The sequence below is a fragment of the Sus scrofa genome, chromosome 9 (genome assembly GCF_054392235.1).
Source record: "Sus scrofa isolate SSC_HxYL_T2T_F1_AM1 chromosome 9, Sscrofa_HxYL_maternal_Yorkshire_Landrace_v2.0, whole genome shotgun sequence".
NCBI classification, from domain to species: domain Eukaryota; kingdom Metazoa; phylum Chordata; class Mammalia; order Artiodactyla; family Suidae; genus Sus; species Sus scrofa.
In genome coordinates this window covers 19,685,015-19,707,894 of record NC_139391.1, presented here as the reverse complement: position 1 = coordinate 19,707,894, position 22,880 = coordinate 19,685,015, and the positions used below count along the sequence as shown (strand labels likewise).

The 22,880-nt window shown below is 44.0% G+C and overlaps 1 protein-coding gene and 1 pseudogene across 28 annotated transcripts in view; both read left to right on the top strand.

The window, feature by feature from the left end:
* The window catches only part of SYTL2 (synaptotagmin like 2), a 72,916-nt gene that overhangs the window by 11,320 nt on the left and 38,716 nt on the right, over nt 1-22,880 (top strand). For 26 of the 27 annotated variants that reach the window (XR_002335561.2, XR_014814814.1, XR_014814812.1 and 23 more), the window contains exons 3-5: nt 1,550-1,685; nt 19,775-19,856; nt 21,644-21,758. Coding sequence is in view for 23 of the 27 variants with exons in the window: in XM_084975524.1 (XP_084831650.1) it covers nt 1,550-1,685; nt 19,775-19,856; nt 21,644-21,758 (333 nt within the window). In the remaining 4 variants the exon portion in view is untranslated. The remainder of the gene's footprint in view (nt 1-1,549; nt 1,686-19,774; nt 19,857-21,643; nt 21,759-22,880) is intronic. The other variant, XM_021062594.2, reaches the window with a different exon arrangement.
* Nucleotides 4,515-9,912, top strand: LOC106504834 (large ribosomal subunit protein eL32 pseudogene; annotated as a pseudogene). Its single transcript, XR_014814829.1, has one exon. The product of XR_014814829.1 is annotated as a large ribosomal subunit protein eL32 pseudogene (transcript).

Genomic DNA, 22,880 nt, shown 5'->3' with positions numbered 1-22,880 from the left:
GCACAGTGGGTAGTCCTCTAAGTTAGACTCTTCTTGCCAGTTTGGATGGAGGAGGGCAGGACCTAGGGACGCAGGTGGGGAAGGAGGACAAAGGCAGAGCCGTGGGCGCCATGTTGAATTGGAGTAGCGTTGGCGATTGGGACTTATAGGGGACCTACCACCTCCTCTCTCTTTGGTTTAACTTTAGAAATTCAGAACCTTTCCTCCTGAGCAGGGTGACGAAAAGAGATTTGCATCTGTATTCAATGACCTTGACATCTGGTACTTCTTTAAAAATCAAGTACGTCATTTAAGGGGCTGAGAAGACAGCCTTTGAGGGCTTCTGTGGGATTCTGTTGAATTCATTAAATATTTACCGGGTGCCTTCTCTCTAATTAACTCTGCACTGGTTAGTGTGAACTTTTACCCCCAAGAACAACCCCTTTTAGTTCTAGCCTGTACTCAGTGAGGAAAATACCTCTTCAGCATCTAATATATAATAGGCATTTAGTCTCCATTATTTCTAATTTTAGTAGCAATCCTGTAAGGCAGGTATATGGGCCGACTGCTTATTATGTGCTCTGCATTGCTCAAAGCCTGCCTGATTTGCATTCAGACCTTCGGAAATCTAGAGGGGGTACAGGTTAGTACTGGGGACTCCCTTTCCCAGCTGAAGAAACTAGACTTACATGTAAAGAGACCTGTGGGTGTGTGTATTTGAAAACTGGGAGCCTTTAGGCTGCTTCATCCTCTTAACACGGATCAGAGTATTCCTGGCATTTACTGGCTCTGTGGCCTTAGGCAAGCTTCAAGAACCCTTTTTACCTTCATTTCTCGGTCTGTAAACTTGGAAAATAGTCCCCTCCTCATAGGACAATGCATGCAAAGGACCCAGCACTGTACCTGGCGCTCAGTCATCCCTCAGTCGATGCTAATTATCCGATCGGTACGGGTAAAGGGCCTTGGGTGTTCAGAGGCATGAGAGATTATTTCTTAAAGAGGGATCCCAGAGTTTGTTTGAAGGCCCTGGCTTCTGAGCTGGCTATCGAGGAAAACAGAATTTGGATGTGCAGAGACTGGGGAAGGAGGAGGCAGTGGAGAGGAACATTCCAGAATAGAAGCATTAGTTCCCCCTTTGTATTCCGGAATCCAGCCCTGAGTCGGGCGCATCGTGGCTGTTCAGTAAATACGTGGTCATGATGGTACCTTTGTCCCAGTGAGTTCTCCCTGCCCTGAGTGTCCATTGGCCACACACATTCAGTCCTGACCCCGATTCAGGTCAGATTTACCTGAGGCAGTCGGATTATTGCTTGTCTCTGCACATGTAAAGGAATGCCTATGCTCTCTGGAGACTCGATTTGCAGGGAGCTAACAATGTGGGAATGTGTTGACTGCTGGTGCCGATATAATGCTGATCCCAGGTACTCAGATGCATCCAGGATGGCCTCGGTGCTCAGGGAAGGCCTGAAGTACAGGGTCCAGACTTCAGTGATAAGAGCTGCTATGAGGGCTGTAGGTTGTGGAGGTGAGAGCAAGATAACCTTCCTGTCTTTGCTGTTTCCTGTGTCAGCCGAGCAGAGTAAGGACAGAGAAAATGGGGCAAAGGAAAGCTGGGTGAATAACATCAACAAAGACGCCTTCCCGTCCCCAGAGCTGAGCGGTGTTGTGCAAGAGCCCGGAGAAGACGTAGCCCCCGCAAGCCCCAGGTAAGGCAGAGCTCCTGGGGGGAGCTGTGGGTGGGATTCGTGGCTTGGTGTGCTGTTTGCCTGCAGGTGCCAGACTGGTCTCATGGGCACAGGGCAGGGGACCTGTCTGGGAGAACTCGGGGCCCTGATGCGGACAAAGCCTGAGCACTATTCTTTCCCAGCTTCCAGAATTTCTAACAAACCTGCATATCACATAACATGGAAATGTTAAGTGGTGATTTCTTCCAGCACCAACAAACACTGGTTTCTATTCACGCTAAGGACGTCTGCATAGAGAAGATGAAGAGGCGCTTCCCCAGTGAGTGTAGGGGAATAAGTCATTTCAGGAAAAATGAATGATGATCCAGTCAGGTGTAACAGCTTGTCGGTGCAGGAGAAGAAGCTCAAGTACAAGAACCAGACAGACGTGAATTCTAATCCCGAATAGGCCATTTACTAGTCATTTCATCTTGCCAGATCTCTTTTCTTAACTGTAGATAAGAATCGTGCTCTATAGGAAAGGTTGTGGTGAGAATTCGTGGTTTTGTAGGTAGGATACCTGGCGCCTGGCGGGTACTCAGTGGATGCCTCTTCAGGATGTAGATTATGTTTTTCAGTCTTGATTTCTGGGTGTTTTCCATACGTTTTATCAGCTGGCCGGTGCATGTACATTTGTACATTGCTTCTGCATTATAGCTCATTATGGAACTACGTTAGCACAAACCTTATGAACTATGAAGCTTTGCTTTTAGGTATCGAAGGATCTTCCCATTGGTATCCATCCCTTGGAGGTATAGTCGTTACCCTTTGGTGGGAAGGCGATTGCATTTTATCTCTGGCTCCTCAGTGAAGACAGTTCAGTTCAGAGTTTCCAACTGGAATGAAGTCAATGAATTTGCTGGTTAGGATGGTCACTGAGTCAGGGTCCAAGGCCCCTGGGAACTAGGGATGTTTCCAACATAATTTACAGGTGAGCAAATACCAGCAGGTATTTCAGGGTCAAATGTAAGTAAAATTATGTTACATGGATAATGGAAGGCTGATTCTATTTTTTTCATTTGTTTTTGTCTTTTTAGGGCCGAACCTGCAGCACATGGAGGTTCCCAGGCTAGGGGTCAAATTGGGGCTACAGCTGCCGGCCTACACCACAGCCGCAGCAACGTGGAATCCGAGCCGCGTCTGTGACACACACCACAGCTCACGGCAACGCCAGATCCTTAACCCACTGAGCAAGCCAGGGATTGGACCCACGTCCTCATGGGTACGAGTCAGGTTTGTTAACCACTGAGCCACTATAGGAACTCCAGAATGCTGGTTCTATTAAGGTACTCATCATTTATCCATTCCCCTTTTGGCAAGGACTCACTTTGTGTTCCTGGGTGGTAAGCTGCACTGTTTCCCCTGTGGGATAATTTGTAATGTTCTGTTGTTGGCTTGAGGTTAAAACACTTGAACAGTAGCCATGGATTGATTCTGCAACCTTGCACTAGAAGTGGCTTAACTTCTTCGGTTTCTGTTTCCTAAGCTGTAAAATGGGAACGATAGTCATTTGTTACCAGGATTTTTGCAAATCTAATTAGCTACTACACATAGTTCATAGTGCATAGTAGGTGCTCAATGAATGGAAGGAAGCATGGACTCTCACTTCCATGCAGATATTTCAGGGAGCTTAAGAGAGGATGTGGGGAACACCCTACCTCCCTCCCCTTGTGACGCCCCGTTTACCAGCTGTCTGCAGCCTCCCCAGTGGGATGAAGGCCTGCCTTCCTTCCATAGGGAAAGAGGGTGCCTTGAATATTAGGAGTTGTTGTTATGACTTAGAGGATTAAGAAGCTGCCATAGTATCCATGAGGATGCAGGTTTGATCCCTGGCCTCACTCAGTGGGTTAAGGATCCAGCCTTGCCACAAGCTGTGGTGTAGATTGCTGATGTGGCTCCAGTTTGGTGTTGCTGTGGCTGTGGTATAGGCCAGCAGTGCCAGCTCCTGTTCAAACCCTAGCCTGGGAACGTCCATATGCTGCAGTGTGGCCCTAAAAAGAAAAATAAAAAATTAGAAGCTCTGGGAGTGAGAACACAGTCATTTAGATTCACCTTCAAGGAGTGAAAGCAGCTCTTACGAGATGGGTTTGATCGGGGAGATGGGACACCTAGGGAAAGAAGAGGGGGGCAGGAGAAGATTTGGGGGTATCAGACACAAACTTACTTCATTGCAGTTTTATGTGGGTCAAACGTCCTTTCCTTCTCCCAGGAACTCAAATCTCTAAGGGCCTAAGGGACCGAGGTCCCACTGCCCTTGGAACCTGACTGATTTTCCTGAAGACCTTGTGGCCTGGTGGGTACCCGTCCCCCTTCCTCAATTTGAGGCTGTTAATGTAGCGCCCACATTTGTATCTCTCTTGTTTGCTACATTCCTTATGTGACCTCAGACGAGCCTGTGGGGTTTCATCTGTAGATCAGAATCGAGCTGCCTCACCAGGATGTCACGAGATTAAATGGAATGAGGTGTGGGAACCACTTAGCACTTCCCACAAAGAAAGAAAATTGGCAACTTGTGGGTGGCATTATAATTATGTTATTAGAACACAGATACGCAGTCTGTCGAGAAGGCGGGAATAAGGATGGTAGACGTATCCAGCGTGCGTGGCTCACTACGTGGCATGGGTGGTGATCACCCAGAACCAAGAAGCTGCCGTCGACTTCCTCCTTTCCGTGTCAGAAACTTTGGCTTTATTCAGTGTCAGGTTCCTGCAGTGTTTCTCACCTACAGTTTAGCCCTTGGGAGCTGGGTGTGTTCAGTACATTTTGGGGCCTGCACCTTTAGACTAAGTGAACTTGAATAGAATGACTCAATACTTGTCAATATTTTCCTAGCCAGGAGTCAGAGAGAGTGAGGCCACAGTGACTGCATGTTGCAGTTTCTGAGGGAGCTTGTCTTATAGGCTCTGGGGCAAGATTCCTTCTTCCGTTGGCAGCCCGCTTCGGTGGGTTCTGCCAGTGAATCATTAAATGCTGTGGGTCTTCAGCCTGCACTCAGGCATGGGAAGCTGCCCGTGTTCTTTGGGAACTCAGCTTTGCACCTGTAGCACAAGGAAGCAGAGAGGTGGGATGAACAGAGGTTCCCTTTTGAGTCGCAGGCAAAACTCCAGTTGCTCCCAGTTCTGGCTGGGGTTACTGGTTCTCAGCAGGGTAGGCTGGGCACAAACGGTGGTAAAGGACTAGTGTTTGGTTTTTTTTTGTTTGTTTTTTTTTGTTTTTTTTGTTTTTTTTGTCTTTTTGCCATTTCTTGGGCCACTCCTGTGGCATATGGAAGTTCCCAGGCTAGGGGTCCAATTGGAGCCGTAGCCACCGGCCTACACCAGAGCCACAGCAATGCGGGATCTGAGCTGCGTCTGCGACCTACACCACAGCTCACGGCAACGCCGGATCGTTAACCCACTGAGCAAGGGCAGGGATCGAACCCGCAACCTCATGGTTCCTAGTTGGATTCGTTAACCACTGCACCATGATGGGAACTCCTGTTTGGGGTTTTTAAAACAAATTTTATTTCTAATTATCACAGAGTGAAACCTTGTATAAAATACAGTAAAAATGAATGAATACCAGAAAAATGAAATGCTGAAAACAAGGACTTGCAAAATAGAAACCCGCCAGTCGTGTGCTAGGATGTGTCAGCAGATGGCTTTAAATAATGCTAAATGCATTCTCTTGATTTCTGTGCTATCTCCTAAACCATCAACAGACAGTTCACATACTGGCACCGATCCATGAACCACACCTTGATAGCATGTCATGTCCCCCCGCCCCCCGATAACTGTGGGATAGGCCCCCAGTCATCCACAGGACACGGCTGAGCCCAGATGGGGAGCACAGGGTAAAGATGTGAGAAACTCTCTGTGGGTCAGACTCCCGCCCCCAGTCGAGTATAACACACGTATCCTGATTATAGACAGCGCTGTTCTGGGCTGGGAAGCCCCTCCTTTTTTATTTGAGGTGACTTGTTTTGTGAAACCAGTTGAGCAGCTTGGGGCAACGCTGAGGGTCCAGGAGCCTCTCTACTGACCGGGGCCTTAGATGTCCCCAGTGTTAACATTGCTTTGGGCAGAAGGAGCCTGGCAGTGGACTGACCTTTCAGTTTCTGTCTCTAATCTCTTCCAAGACAACCTCTCTGAGGACTGGTCCCTCTGGTAGCTTATACCATCTTGGCTCTGTGGCCACAGATAGGACCAGCCCAGGCCTTTAAAAAAAAAAAAAAAAAAAAGTTCTTCAATCGTGTTTTTTTTTTTTTTCTCCTTCTCTTTTTTTACAGTGCACCTGTGGCATATGGAAGTTCCTGGGCTACTGGCTGATCAGAGCTGCAGCTGCCAGCCTGTGTCACAGCCATAGCCACACCCTATCGAAGCCACATCTATGACCTATACTGCAGCTCTCAGCAATGATGGATCCTAAACCCATTGAGCGAGGCTAGGGATCGAACCTGCATCCTCATGGAGACTATGTCAGGTTCTCAACCCGCTGAGCCACAACAGAAATTTCTCAAGTGTGTTCTAAGCTTCCCAACTCTTTTCTTCTTCTGGGTCCTCCTCCCACACTTTTCAACACCCCACATTCCTCAGTTACCTTGGGGTCTGCCTTTCTCCTTTGAAAGGATCGAACATGCATTCTGCCTGAGGCATATTTGACTTTTCACTAACTTAAGCCTGTATGGGTGAATAGTTTTGAGGCTCTTTCCTTTTCTTGATGGTTTCTATAAGTTTGAAAAATTACCCTTAGAATGTGTCCTGATAAAGATCAGAGGCTTCAACCACAGGAAGCAAGTTCGTAGGTGCAAAGGTTATCTTAGGAGCAGTGAGCATCACACTTAGGTGGTGGTAACCTACTCTGACTGTATATGAACCAGCCCTAGTAATTTAAGATGAGAGTCAGTAAGAGGTCAGTGACTGCACAAGTAGCCTGAGCCATGGACAGAAGGGTTAGAACAGCCAGTTGTAAGCCATGTAAGAGTGAGATGTGGAGGAAAATAGGACAAAGAGAAATAGGTATGATGAGTGATGAGTGAGGATGGAAGTATTAATTCAAAAGTTGCCTAGGTCTGGAGTTCCCATTGCGGTGCAGTGGAAACAAATCTGACTAGTAACCATGAGGTTGTGGGTTTGATCCCTGGTCTCCCACAGTGGGTTAAGGATCCGGTATTGCTGTGAGCCCTGGTGTAGGTTACAGATGTGGCTCAGATCCCGAATTGCTGTGGCTGTGGTGTAGGCTGGCAGCTATAGCTCAAATTCGACCCCTAGTCTGGGAACCTCCTTTCTTAGGATGGTTTTTTAAGAAGTTAGCTAGGTTTACTTTCAGAATATTGGAAATAAAGTTTAAATGTCCTTGTTTGCAGTTGATGGGAAACCCTGACTTAACATCTTGCTAGCACCCAGTAGAATAAATCATTCTGTAGGGTTACTCATTCCTTCTTCATGCACGTATTCAGTCAACAATTCCTGAGTATTTATTGCATACAAAATGGTAGCTGGGAATTCAAAGACAAAGAAGATATGGTCCCTGTCCGTGAGGAACTCATCCCAGAGATAGTCGCATTTAAGGCAATTCTTGATAGATGAGAAGGATTCTGTTAGGTAGACATGGAAAGAGGACAGTACAGACAGGGGATGACATGGGGGTCTGATATGGCTCGGCACCTGGAAGGGTCTTGTGTGATGGATATATTGCATGGGGGTGGGAAGTTACGCTGGAAAAAGCGGTTGGAACCAGACTGAAAAGCCTTGAATGTTGACCAAAGGACTAGACTTTTTCCTTTAGGTCACCAGGAACTACCATATGCCTTTCTGACCAAGTTTGCTTTTTTAGCACAATGATTCTGGTCACAGTGCAGAGGAAGGGTTCAATGAAGACATAATAAGAGGAGTTCAGGTGGGAGATGGTGAGACCCTAATTAAGGGAATGGAGAAAAGAGGAAACATGACAGAATTTTAGAGATGAGGATAAAAGACATTTGAGCTGTTCGTAGGACACCCAGAGATAACTAATAATTGGTTTCGGATATGTGGGTTACTTGAGGAGAAGTTCTCTGTTGAGACCTATAGATCAGAATTACTCAAGGAACTTTTTTTAAAAAAAAAAAAATCCAGATTCCTAGGGCTGAGTATCACTGCATTGCTGTCTTGGGTCGAGGACCTGAATCTCAATCACCACTATACCTCCCTCCTCTAACTGTGTATCTGACACACAGTAGGCTGTCACTATCTATGGAAGGAATGAATGAATGAATCCCTGTACTTTCTCTTACTGTCCTCCATCACTTACCACTACATGACGTTACATTACATGTTTATTTTTGTGCGTGTTTATTGTGCCCTTCCCTGAGATCCATGAGAAAAAGGACTTCGTTTACTGCTATATTGTATGTTGTTCACTGCCCTATTCCTGGAATGCACAACAGTGCCCACCAAGTGTCTTGTGGAATAAATGAATGCATGAAGAGTAGACAGAGAGTGAGCGATTGACTAAATGAGTGAGAATAGTTGATGAGATAATGAATTATGAGATAGAGAATGATGGCGAATGAGGGGTTGAAAAATAAACAAGTGAATAATAAATTATCGAATGATGTGGTTTGGATCCCAGCGAGCCAGTAGAAAAAGAGAAGAAGGGAGGGAGAAAAAAAATTAAACTACAAGGTAAAGATGGCATCAGTGCATCCAGGTTTCATTGCTTTGCATTACCAAGAATTCCTTGCTGCAGGTATATCACCATGAGCTCTGGTGACTATAAAAGGTGGGGGAGAATTTGAGGGAAATTCTCAAATTTGGACAACTACAAGAGAAGAGCATTCAGGATGGAAAACTAGAAGGCTTGGCGGTAGGAGGGAGCATGGCAGCTGCAGAGGTTTGTAATGTCCACACATCAAAAATATCCCTGGAAAATGTCTCCAAGTTCCTTGGCGCTACCTTACGGAGATGGCAGCCATCTCCACCTGGCATCATGGCCACTCTCAGACCCCTCATGAAGCCCAGGATCATCAAAAAGAGGACCAAGAAGTTCATCTGGCACCAGTCAGACCAATATGTCAAAATTAAGCGGAACTGGCAGAAACCCAGAGGCATTAACAACAGAGTGCAGAGAAGGTTCAGGGGCCAGATCTTGATGCCCAACATTGGTTATGGGAGCAATAAGAAAACAAAGCACATGCTGCTCAGTGGCTTCCAAAAGTTTCTGGTACACGGTGTAAAGGAGCTTGACATGCTGCTGATGTGCAACAAATCTTACTGTGCTGAGATTGCTCATAGCGTCTCTTCCAAGAACCACAAAGCCATTGTGGAGAGAGCGGCCCAGCTGGCCATCAGGGTCTCCAGTCCCAATGCCAGGCTGCACAGTGAAGAAAACAAATAGACAGGAGTTCCCGTTGTGGCTCAGCAGGTTAAGCACCCAACTAGTATCGATAGGGATGCTGGTTTGATCCCCGGCCTCAGTGAGTTAAGAATCCACTGTTGCAACAAGCTGTGGCAGATGTCTATAAAACATTAATCAAGGAAATTAAAGAAGATGTAAAGAAATGGAAAGATATCCCATGCTCCTGGGTTGGAAAAATTAATATTGTAAAAATGGCCATACTACCCAAAGCAGTCTACAGATTCAATGCAATCCCTATCAAATTACCTATGACATTTTTCACAGAACTAGAACAAACAACCCAAAAATTTGTATGGAACCACAAAAGACCCAGAATTGCCAAAGCAATTCTGAAGAGCAAAAACCAAGCAAGAGGCATAACTCTCCCAGGCTTCAGGCACTATTATAAAGTCATCAAGACAGTGTGATACTGGTGCCAAAACAGACATACAGACCAATGGAACAGAGCAGAGAACCCAGAAATAAACCCAGACACTTACGGTCAGTTAATCTTTGACAAAGGAGGCAAGAATATAAAATGGGAAAAAGAGAGTCTTCAGTATGTGGTGCTGGGAAACCTGGACAGCTGCATGCAGATCAATGAAACTAGAATACACCCTCACACCATGCCCAAAAATAAACTCAAAATGGCTGAAAGACTTAAATGTAAGACAAGACACCATCAAAATCCTGGAAGAGAACATAGGCAAAACATTCTCTGACATTAACCTTATGAGCATTTTCTCAGGTCAGTCTCCCAAAGCAACAGAAATAAGAGCAAAAATAAACCAATGGGACCAAATCAAACTGACAAGCTTTTGCACAGCAAAGGAAACCAAAAAGAAAACAAAAAGACAACTTACAGAATGGGAGAAAATAATCACTGACAAGGGTTTAATCTCTAGCATATATAAGCAACTTATACAACTCAACAGCAAAAAAAGCCAACAACCCAATGGAAAAATGGGCAAAAGACCTGAATAGACATTTTTCCAAGGAAGATAGACAGATGGCCATCAAGTACATGAAAAAATGCTCAACATCCCTGATTATTAGAGAAATGCGAATCAAAACTACCATGAGATACCACCTCACACCAGTCAGAATGGCCATCATTAATAAGTCCACAAATAACAAATGTTGGAGAGGGTGTGGAGAAAAGGGAACCCTCTTGTACTGTTGGTGGGAATGTGAGCTGGTAGAACCACTATGGAGATCAGTATGGAGATACCTTAGAAATCTATACATAGAACTACTGTATGACCCAGCAATCCCACCCTTGGACATATATCTGGACAAAACCTTCCTTAAAAAATAAACATGCACCCGCATGTTCATTGCAGCTCTATTCACAATAGCCAAGACATGGAAACAACCCAAATGTCCATTGACAAATAATTGGATTAGGAAGATGTGGTATGTATACACAATGGAATACTACTCAGCCATAAAAAAGAACGAAATAATGCCATTTGCAGCACCATGGATGGAACTAAAGACTCTCATCCTGAGTGAAGTAGGTCAGAAAGAGAAAGACAAATACTACATGATATCACTTATCTGGAATCCAATATAAGACACAAGGGAACCTTTCCATAGAAAAGAAAATCATGGACTTGCAGAATAGACTTGAGGTTGCCAAGGGGAAGGGGGAGGGAACAGGGTGGTTTGGGAACTTAGGGTTAGTAGATACAAACTGTTACCTCTGGAATAGATTAGCAATGAGATCCTGCTGTGTAGCACTGGGAACTATGTCTAGTCACTTACAATGGAGCATGATAATGTGAGAAAATAGAATGTGTACATGTATGTGTAACTGGGTCACCATGCTGTACAGTAGAAAAAAAAGTTGTATTGGGGAAATAACTATTAAAATATAATAATAATAAACAAAAGAAAGTGTCTCCAAAATGAGTTCAAGGGAGAACAAGAGAAAGCCTGCACCATGGTGTTTCCTTCCATGACATTGGCAGGTTTTCCTCTGGGAATTTCCTTATGAAATAGAAAATGATGAGTTTTATTGCAAGCAAAAAGTGTGCATCTTTGTTTTTGGTAGAATTAAAAGGCTGTTTGTTTGTTAGGTCATCATAGTGAACCAAAAATGCTAGTCTTCAAGCTTCACTGTCTGTGCTTCAGTGATACTCACTTCTGACACCAGTTACTCTCTTAGCCTCTGTGCAGTGGGAACCAATCGCTTAACACCTTGTTTTTAGCTCTGAAATAGTGTTGTTTTTTCCCAGTAATACTCTTTTTCCTGGAAAGCTTTTGTTTGTGTATATCTATCTCCCTCTCCCAGAAGGATTAGCTACTTGCCTTCACTCTCAATAATAGGATTAGGTTGAGGCATTTCACTTGCTCGAAAAAGCAGGGTAGAGATGAGCCAGTCTCTGGAACAATGCATTTCATCTTTGGTCCTTAGATGGATTGCAAATCCAGTGATGTGAACATTTCATTCCTTGGAGGCCTGCCCCACAGAATCACTTACGCTGAGCTCTTAAAAGAATCCTTCTTAATCCTACAGGATCTTGGATTTGCCACATCAGTTGTGGTAGCGATAGTTTCACTGTGACCTCAGAATGCCTTATGTTTGGATGGGAATGTTTCTGTTAGATAAATCTGTAGCATGAAGTATGGCAGAACCAGAGAAGTAATATTTTTTTTATCTTTTTTTTTTTTTTTTTTTTTTTTTGTCCTTTGAGGCCTGCACCTGCAGCATATGGAGGTTCCCAGGTTAAGGATCGAATTGAAGCTGTAGCCATTGGCCTACACCACAGCCACAGTAAGGCAGAATCTCAGCCACATCTGTGACCTACCCCACAGCTCACAGCAATGCCGGATTCTTAACCCACTGAGTGAGGCCAGGGATTGAACGTGCGTCTTCATGGATACTAGTCAGATTTGTTTCCAGTGAGCCACGACAGGAACTGCTATAAGTGATATTTTACTTAAGAAACGTACTGACTTGAAAAGCTGGCATAGCCCATTTCCTGATTTGCTTCACTCACTTAATCCCTAACCCATTTCTTCATGTGTTTGTACATGTGCTGAAGCCTCCCTGAGTGTAACATGTGCCGGAGGCTGGGGCTGGGCCCAGCAATAGCGTCCAAAGAATTCACAATCCAAAGGGAGAAATCTGCAGTAACAAACAGTGGGGAAAAAAAAAACAAAACAAACAAACAAAAAACTTGTCTAGAATCCATTAATATTTAAACTGAAAAAGACTTCAGAAGAAGCTATATCTCTTGTTAGTTTTAACTGGTTAAGGTTCAAAAACTTTTAAAAGTCGCTGGGTGTGCTTAGAAGCACTTTATGGCCGGCTGGATTATCCCGCTGCCCATGTCGGTGCAGTTCCAAGACTGCTATAAAACCCTACCTCCTTCCTCCCCAAGTGTCCCCAACACTGGACCTAACGTTATTATGCTTTTTAGTTAAGTCTTCAAAGACCTGTATTAAAATGCCAACACTTTTACAGGGGGAACCCCAACAGCAATATCCTAGTCTAATATTTTGATACTCTTCTTAAGAAGTAAACCTATTTTGTCTAAGTGCTACCTCTAGTATTGCAGGTAGTTTTTGAACGGTACCTGAGGGAAGAAATTACAGAACACAAGGTGTGAACTTCGGCTTGCCGTACAGTTTCAAGAATGCATCATATGTAATGCATTGAATATCTTTCATATGCAGGACACAACCTAAGAAGAGAAAGCTAATCCCTCTGAGAGAGATTCTAAGAAACAGAAGACACGGTGTCTGGCTATGGCGACTACGTTCTCTTAGGAAAAATAATGCTTCCCTGTATGAATATCTGATCGCATGATAACACATAGTGCCAGGCAGGGAGCAAATCCAGTTCCAAAGTACCAATAGAATGAACTGTAAGATTTAAGACAAGGAGACCCACTTCCGGCTGGGCTGAGAGGTGAGCAGTGCCACAGAGGTGAGATTTGGACTGGGCTTGGAGGTGATAGTGAGGATTTGGGTCAAGATTGCTGAGCAGGAGTTCTCGTCATGGCTCAGTGGTTAATGAATCTGACTAGGAACCATGAGGTTGTGGGTTCGATCCCTGGCCTTGCTCAGTGGGTTAAGGATCCGGTATTGCCGTGAGCTGTGGTATAGGTTGCAGATGCGGCTCAGATCCCGCACTGCTGTGGCTGTGGTGTAGGCTGGCAGCTACAGCTCCGATTAGACCCCTAGCCTGGGAACTTCCATATGCTGCAGGAGTGGCCCTAGAAAAGGCAAAAAGACAAAAAAAAAAAAAAAAGATTGCCGAGCAAACATTTGAAGGGGAGGTTGGAGCTAGGTTGGAGGAGACAGCAAAGGGGGCAGTGAGGTGTGCCTGGCATGAGGGCCAGCAGGAGGGAGGAGCATCTCCAGTTCCTTCCTGAGTTCAGACTCCAGCTTCCTTCCACAGGCCTTGAGGGTACGGGAGAGAGAATGAGCAGAAGAGCGACATGATCAAAGTGAGGTTTTAGCCCATTGCAGCTTAGTGGCAAAATGCCGAACGCATTAAGGGAGTGGAACTTTGGAGTCGGGAGGTCAGATGTGAGGCTAATACAGATGACAGAAATGGGTAGGGATGGAAAGGAAGTGACAGACAGGAGAGTCATTGGGAAGGAAGAATGGCCCAGACTTCACTCCAGACCTCTTTCATAAACCGCTGCTTTGCTAATGTGAGAAATCCTTGGCAGCAGCGCCCAGCAATCACCGTGATTGTCTTTGGAATCGGAGTCAGACACACCTGGCGGACATCCCCAGCTCCTTCACTAATTCTGTGACACGGAGCTGGTAACTTAACCTCTCCAAGCCTCAGTGTTCTCACAAGTAAAATGAGGAGAAGGATATGTACCTCACAGGGATGTTGCAAAGATCCACTGAGAATAAGATGGTTGCTGTAATGATGATGCCCAGTAAGAAAGAGGCAAGCAAGGAGTTCCCTGGTGGCCTAGTGATTAAGGATCTGGTGTTGTCACTGTGGTGGCACGGGTTTGATCCCTGGCCCAGGAACTCCACATGTTATCAGCACCCTCCCCCCACCCAAGAAAAGACAGACAAGCAAAAAATTATATTCCTTGAGAGAAGCAAAGTCAGAGCTTAAGTGTGAAAGGAGCTGCATGTTCATAAGCAGAATCTGAGGCATAGGATTCTTGTTTTAATTATTTCTACTTAAGCAGACTTGTGAACTATAGCTAACCAAGTCTGCCACCCTTCTCCCATTTTCCATCTGCCCCAACCACAAGGTAACCCTGTGAATACTGCATGTTTCTGGAACTTTTGCATCTGATCATGTACTCTGAATGCCTCATTTCATTTTCTCTTTTGCTTTTTGAATAACAGGAACAAAGATATTTTGTTTAAAACACAAATAATGTGCCTTGTAGTTTGTGAAATAACATAGACTTTTTTCTATTTTAATTAAAGTGTAGTTGATTTACAATGTTGTGCCAATTTCTGCTTTAGAGCAAGTGATTTAGTCATACACATTCTTTTTTAAGTACTATTTTCCGTCACAGGAGATTGGAGATGTAGTTCCCTGTGCTACACAGTAGGACCTCATTGCTGATTGATTCTAAATGTAATAGTTTTGCATCTACTAACTTCAAACTCCCAGTTCATCTCACTCCCCCCAACCCTTGGCAGCCACAAGTCTGTTCTCCATGTCTGTGAGTCTGTTTCTGTTTTGTAGATAGGTAGATTTGTACCATATTTTAGATTCAATACATTAAGTGATACTATATAGTATTTGTCCTCTTTCTGACTTAATATAATCTCTGGTTGCATCCATGTTGCTACAGATGGCACTATTTTGTTCTTCTTTATGGCTGAGGGATAATCTGTTGTATGTACATACCTCATCTTAATCCATTCATCTGTCAGTTGACATTTAGGTTGTTTCCATGTCTTGGCTATTGTGAATAGTGCTGCTATGAACCTAGGGGTGCATGCATCCTTTTGAATTATAGTTTTGTCTGGATATATGCCCAGGAGTGGGATTGTTGGATCATATGGTAGTTCTTTTTTTTTTTTTTTTTGGTCTTTTTGCCTTTTCTAGGGCCCTCCTGTGGCATATGGAGGTTCCCAGGCTAGGGGTCCAATCAGAGCCACAGCCACCAGCCTACGCCAGAGCCACAGCAGTGCGGGATCCGAGCCGTATCTACAACCCACACCACAGCTCATGGCAATGCCTGATTCTTGACTCACTGAGCAAGGCCAGGTATCGAACCCGCAACCTCATGGTTCCTAGTCAGATTCGTTAACCACTGCGCCATGACGGGAACTCCTCATATGGTAGTTCTATATTTAGTTTTCTAAGGAACCTCCATACTGTTTGCCATAGTGATTGTACCATTTTACATTCCCAACAACACTGTAGGAGGGTTCTCTTTTTTCCAGACACTCTCCAGCCTTTGCTATGTGCAGATTTATTAATGACGGCCATTCTGACCAGTGTGAGGTTGTAGTTTTGTTTGCATTTCTCTAATAATCAGTGATGTTGAGCATATTTTCATGTGCTTACCAGCCATCCATATGTCTTCTTTGTAGAAATGTCTATTTAGCTCTTCTGTCCATTTTCCAATTGGGTTTTGTTGTTGTTGTTGTTGTTGTTGAGTTATATGAGTTATTTTTATGTTTTGGAGATTAAGCCCTTGGTTGCATCATTTGCAGTTATTTTCTCTCATTCTGTAGGTTGTCTTTTTGTTTTGTTTATGGTTTCCTTTGCTGTGCAAAAACTTTAAGTTTGATTAGGTCCAGTTTGTTTATTTTTATTTTTGTTTATTTTTGTCTATTGCCTTTGGAGACTGCCTTAATAAAATATCTGTACAATTTATGTCAGAATATTTTGCCTATGTTCTCTTCTAAGAGATTTATGGTGTCATGTCTTCTGTTTAAGTCTTTAAGCCATTTTCAGGCTATTTTTGTGCTTGCTGTGAAAGTGCACTCTAGCATCATGGATTTACATGCAGTTGTCCAATTTTGCCAGCACTCCTTGCTAAAAAGACTTTGTTTTTCCCATTTATATTCTTGCCTCCTTTGTTGAAAACTTATTGACTGTAGGTGTCTAGGTTTATTTCTGGGCTCTCTCTACTGTTGTGTTGATCTGTATGTCTGTCTTTGTACCAATACCGCACTTTTTGTGTGTGTGTGTGTGTTTGTTTGTATGAACATGACTGTATCCCCAGTATATGAAGTGTCCAGGCCAGGGACTGAATCCCAGCTGCATCTGCGACCTGTGCCACAGTGGCAACGCCCAATCCTTTAACCTGCTGGGATCAAACCTGCCCCTCTACGGTGACCTGAGCTGCTGCAATTGGATTCTTAACCTTCTGCATCACAGCAGGAACTCCTTTTTTAAAATACCACACTATTTTGATTACTGTAGCTTTGTAATATCGTCTGAAGTCTGGGAGAGTTATGCCTCCTGCTTTCCCCCTGCCTCCTTCAGGATTGCTTTGGAAATACTGGGTCTTTCATGATTCCATATAAATTTTGGGGTTATTTGTTCTAGATCTGTGAAAAATGTCTCATGTAATTTGATAGGATCACATTAAAAATGTAGGTTGCTTTAGGTAGTATGGCCATTTTAACAATATTAGTTTTTCCAATTGAAGAGCATGGGATTTCCATTTTTTTTAATCCTCTTTAATTTCTTTGATTAATGTTTTATAGTTCTCAGCATATAGGTCTTTTACCTCCTTGTTCAGGTTTATTCCTGGTATTTTATTTTTGGGGGTGCAATTTTAAAAGGAATTTTTTAAATATTCCTTTTCTAATATTTCATTGTTAGTATATTACAAATGCAGCCAATTCCTAAATGTTAATCTTGTATCCTGCTACTTTGCTGAATTCATTTATTAGATGGAGTAGTTCTTTTGTGGAATCTAAGGTTTTCTATATACAGTATCATGTCATCTGCATATAGAGACAATAACCTCTTCTCTTCCAGTTTGGATTTCTTCTCTCTTTTCTTTTCTTTTCTCTTCTTTTCTTTTCTTTTCCTTCCTTCCTTCCTTCCTTCCTTCCTTCCTTCCTTCCTTCCTTCCTTCCTTCCTTCCTTCCTTCCTTCCTTTCTTTCTTTTTCTGGGTTGCTGTGTCTGGAACTTTTAATACCATGTTAAATAAAAGTGGTGAGAGTGGGCATCCTTGTCTTGTTCCAGATTTTAGCAGGAAGGCTTTCAGCTTTTCTCCACTGAGTATTATATTGGCTGTGGGTAACATTTTTTTTCTTTTTTTTTTTTTATTACTCAAATGAATTTATCACATCTGTAGTTGTATAATGATCATAACAATCTAAATTCACAGGATTTCCATCGGCTGTGGGTAACATTGATTTAAAAAAAAAACAAGTTCCCGTCATGGCTCAGTGGTTAATGGATCCAACTAGGAACCATAAGTTTGTGGGTTCGATCCCTGGCCTTGCTCAGTGGGTTAAGGATCCGGTGTTACTGTGAGCTGTGGTGTAGGTTGCAGATGTGGCTTGGATCCCGAGTTACTGTGGCTGTGGCGTAGGCTGGTGATTACAGCTCCGACCCCTAGCCTGGGAACCTCCATATGCCGTGGGAGCAGCCCAAGAAATGGCAAAAATACAAAAAAAAAAAAAAAAAAAAAAAAAAAGACAAAAAACATGGTTTCCTGTCTGCTGCTGCCTTCCCTGGCACCGGCTCCATCAGCCTTTAATTGTTCAGTCACTCACCAGTTGTGTACCAGGCACTATACAGGGCATTGTGGGGGATGGAAAGATGATCAAGATGTTCTCAAAGGATCTACCAGTTTACTATGAGAGATAAGATATGTATGCACAGAATGACGTTGCAGAGCAGACCGGAAATCCTTTGCTGCATAGAGTTTAGTAAGAGAGAGACTGGTTTCGTCTCTGGGAAGGAGAGGGCAGCAATGAGGTGTGACATGGGTAGTTGCCAGGGGCTGGTGGCACTGGAGTCACAGGAACTGGATTTCCAGGGAGCAGAGGGAAGAGGATATAGAGGCTCTGCTTGTCATTTGTTGTTGGAGAGTGGGGAAGGGAAGGAAGAAAATGGCTATTCCATGGAGACACATTAGCATGTGGCTCAGATCCTCTAATCATAGGCTCTTTTATTTACTAAGGAAGATGATACAAAACACTCTGACAAACTGGACACAATATCTGCTATAGCGTCTCACTCACTGGCTTCTTAAGGCGACACTCAAGAGACGTTGCTTTCTAGTCCTGAGCTCTCGGCTGCTTTTACTGTGAGGTCTATCAGTGACCAGGATTCTTTTTTCACACTGGCTGCTGGATAACTTGTTTCAACTTTGTGCTCACCTGTTATAAGAGTAGAGGCCTCCTGCAGTGTGTGTGTGCGTTTATTAGCCTTAATTCCGGATATGTTAAAAGTGCCTACTCTTCTTCCCTGCCCTTCCCTTCCCCATCCTCTTTTCCCCACTTCTCATATCCCTGTGGTCAAGCTGTATTTGATACACATCTGCCTCATCTGTGATAAATGCTTTCTGGAACAGTGAGAAGGGGAACGAAAGGAAGCATGCCTTCAAGTGTTCAGCCTCTTCCTTGGACTAACTATACAAAAGAGGAATTGAAGTGTAGCAAGAAGGAATGGAAATGAAGCTGCAGAAAATCTAGCCCACAATTTAGCGACAGTAATCTTGGGCAAGTTTCTGTGACCTTGGGGCAAAGTGCTCCTCTCCCCTACCTCCAGTTTCTTAGCTGTGCCTTGAAAAGCCAGCACCCTCTGAGGTATTTTTCCAAGCCTTTAATTCAATAATGTCACGAAGAGAATGGGTGGAGTTTAACACAGGCACAGTGCTTTCAGCCAATAGTGACTTCACCTCTTATGCCTGAGGCTAGGCCCCTGGAGCAGGAAGTCTGAGCAGGTGGTTTTCCTTCCTATTTGGGGCTACTATGACCCTTTATTGCCCTTCTTACTCACTAGCCAAGGGAGTGGTTGTTGAGGAGGGAGCGAGCTCAACTCACTTTTCTCCATTCACTCTCCCCATACTCTGCCTCTAGAGCTGCCCTGCCCCCTCCTGGGATACGGAATCATGATCTAGAGAATCCTCATCCTCTAAGCCAGCTCCAGGCTTCTCACCTCCCTCCATCTTCTGGGGCTCTTCTTGTCCTTACGCCTCTTGTATTTGAACACGAACTCACCTAGCCTGCCTGGAGAGTTGGGTTGAAAGTTCGCAGTAAGTTGCCCCAATCCACCATCATCCAGTCACAGCGTCTCTGAGATCTGCCGTTTCTTCTCTTCCATGGCCATGTCACTTGTCTCCCCTGAGTCTTGCCTTTAGCAATTTTCTACAGCACTGCCATGCTGGGCCCTGGCCTGTGGACTCTCTCCATTGCTTGGGGGCCTTATTTCAGCAGGGACATTGCCTGCCCACTCTCTAGCCTATACCTGGTGTTAGCTTCCAACACGGAGACAGGTTTATTTCTACAGATTTAAACTGTGAACGTCCTGTGTGCCTGGTATTGTGATAAAAATGTCCAGGCTTCTGATGGAAGGTTTTGTCCTGTCTCATGTCTGTCTTTCATTTCTTTTCCACCCTTGCCTTTGCCTGACTGCTTCATCATCCCTAGGCTCCAGGTCCCTCTCCCTTCCTGGCTCTTTGATTTGATAAACTTCCTCTCCTACCCTGCCTTCGAAGCTTTTGGCTTCAGGGGCGTGATTTACACTTCCTCAAAGAGTAGCTTTTTATTCTCTGAATTATTGCTTCTTTTGCAGTTCCAGTGCGGTAAATCCAGCTTCCACCGTGATTGATACATCCCAGGAAAACACAAGGAAGTCAGATGCGTCTCCAGCCAAGGTAGATTGCGCTCAGACTTTGAAAATGTCATTTGAGGCAAGAATGCCATTTTCCTCATTTTATCAAAGCATCATGAAGTAAAGAGGATTTTGTAGTACTTTTTTTTTCTCTACAAAATAGAGATGATTTTTACTTTTTTTTTTTTTTTTTTTGGACCTTTTGTCTTTTTGAGGCCTGCACCTGCAGCAGGCATTTGGAGGTTCCCAGGCTAGGGGTCGAATCAGAGCTGTAACCTTGGGCCTATGCCAGAGCCACAGCAACATGGGATCCGAGCCGCGTCTGCAACCTACACCACAGCTCACGGCAACGCCGGATCCTTAACCCACTGGGCAAGGCCAGGGATCGAACTTGCAACCTCATGGTTACTAGTCGGGTTTGTTAACTGAGCCATGTCGGGAACTCCCAGTTTTTACTATTTAACATAGGAAATCACTCTTGTGGTGGAAAATTTTATGAATACCATGTTATTACATGGTTGAAGATAGTCTTCCCTCTAAAGACTAAAAAGTCTGGGAGTTCCCGTCATGGCTCAGTAGAAGTGAATCTGAATAGCATCCAAGAGGACAAAAGTTCGATCCCTGGCCTCACTCAGTGGGTTAAGGATCTGGCATTGCCGTGAGCTGTGGTGTAGGTCTCAGGTGCAGCTCAGATCCAGTGTTGTTGTGGCCGTGGCATAGGCCAGAGGCTACAGCTCCAATTGGACCCCTAGCCTGGGAACCTCATATGCTGCAGGTGCATATGGACCAAAAAAAAAAAAAAAAAAAAAAGGTCTGACACTATTGGGGGCTGTTCCACTATTCAGCCTGTGGAATGTGGCTTGTTGGTTCTGTGTCAGTCCCTATCCCTGACTCCCTGAAACTCTGTTAGAGGTTGTGTGGGGGAATTGTCAGTGTGCAAAACTACAGATAGCAAACGTGGATTTTCAGTCTTATGTTTAAAAAAAAAAAAAAAATCTATTTACTGATACCCTTTCTGTCATTAGAGTTGATGGTTGTAACAGTGACCATGAAGCACTTTAAGATACTTTGATATGTGTCTTTTACATCCTTTTAAGAAGGGCAGTTAGAATTATCCTTTGTACAGCTTTAATCTCTCAGAGTGAGTCTCATATAGTAGAAAGGGCACTGGTGGGAACCTGCCCTGACGAGGGTTTCAGGTTCACCTTGCCCTTGCCCAGCTCTTTGGTATGTTTGGGCCCAAGTTTTTTCACTTCTATAAAAAACCACACCTCTGTGAGATTTACATTTGCATGCCTGGTTCTGGTTTACCTTTGTAGGACTCTGGAATTGAGTATATTTTATACAGGTTTTTTGGGGGGGCGGGTATGGCATACATGGTCATTCTATGCTCAGTGCATTTACGAGGACAGCCATTTTTTCAAACGTGCCAGATAGAATTTACCACCAAGGGAGTTCCCGTTGTGGCGCAGTGGAAACAAATCCGACTAGGAACCATGAGGTTGTGGGTTCAATCCCTGGCCTCACTCAGTGGGTTAAGGATCTGGCATTGCCATGAGCTGTGGTAAATAGGTCGCAGATCTCGTGGCTCGGATCTGGTGTTGCTGTGACTGTGGTGTAGGCCAGCAGCTGCAGCTCAGATTAGACCCCTAGCCTGGGAACCTCCATATGCCGTGGGTGCGGCCCTGCAAAGGCAAGAAAAAGACAAAAAAAAAAAAAGAATTTACCACATAGAACTATCACATATTGGAGATAATAATAAGCATTTGCTGACACTGACTTGGTGTTATGACACTTAAAATGAGTTTAATAAACAATATTTTTCCCCAGCAAAGGAAGAATCCGTTTAATAGCTCCATGTTGCCGGAAGATCACTTATCTCAACAAACCAAAAACGAGCAGTCACACAATGGAAGGGCTGGTTTCTTTCAGACTTCAGAAAAGGGTAAATATTATTTTTATGAACTAGATATTTTTATCTTTGTTATCTATGGACTGAGGGAAATTCTCAGAGATCCTTGAACTAAAATAGCTCTCAAGAGAAAGAGCCAAGTCCTGATGGTTTTCTTATTCTTCTACTATGCCCACTGGTTTCCTGCCTGATGGAAGGAGGCAGAAGTTTTAGAAGCTCGAAATCCATGCATTCAGGCTAGGAGCTGACACTTGTGTGACCTCCATGCCGTGGGGCCCCTGTCAGCAAACTGGGAAGTTTTCTCACCATAGGCATTCAGGTATTCACCTCACAGTTCTCTGTTTAAAAATAAAAGAGTTTAGGAGTTCCCATCATGGCTCAGCAGTAGCGAACCCGACTAGGGTCCGTTAGGATGCAGGTTTGATCCCTGGCCTCCCTCAGTGGGTTAAGGACCTGGTGTTGCCATGAGCTGTGGTGTGGGTCACAGACGTGGCTCAGATCCCTTGTTTTTGTGACTGTGGCGTAGGCTGGCAGCTGTAGCTCTGATTTGACCCCTAGTCTGGGAACCTCCATATGCCATGGGTGTGGCCCTCTAAAAAAAATACAAAAAATAAATAAAATAGAAGTAAAAGAGTTTGCCTCATGAAAAAAAGACCACTTGACAATGCTACAGTCCTCCAGTCTGCAGTTATCAGCCCAGTCCCTCAGGAGCGTTCAGTCAAGTTTTTGGCTTAATTGATTGAAGTCTGCTTTTTATGGAATTTTACCATTTTTACCTACCATTAAGAAGACTTCTTAGACAATTTAAACTCTTCGAAAGCAACTGTAAGAAGATTCCATAAGCATTAAAGCTTGGCTAAAGGAGAGAAAATTAACAGTCAAACAGTGGAGTTGGGCTTTTCGATTCACCTATTTTAATAGTAGTGTATTTCCTCCTCTCCTTTTGATACATTTTATTTTAAGATTTTTATTTTTTCTATTGTAGTTGATTTACAATGTTCTGCTATACAGCAAAGTGACCCAGTCATACATGTAGACATATACATTCTTTTTCTCACATTATCCTCCATCATGTTTCATCACAGGTATAGTTCCCTGTGCTATACAGCAGTGGGTAAATTTTAAATAGCATACTTTTTTCATTTTTTAATGTTT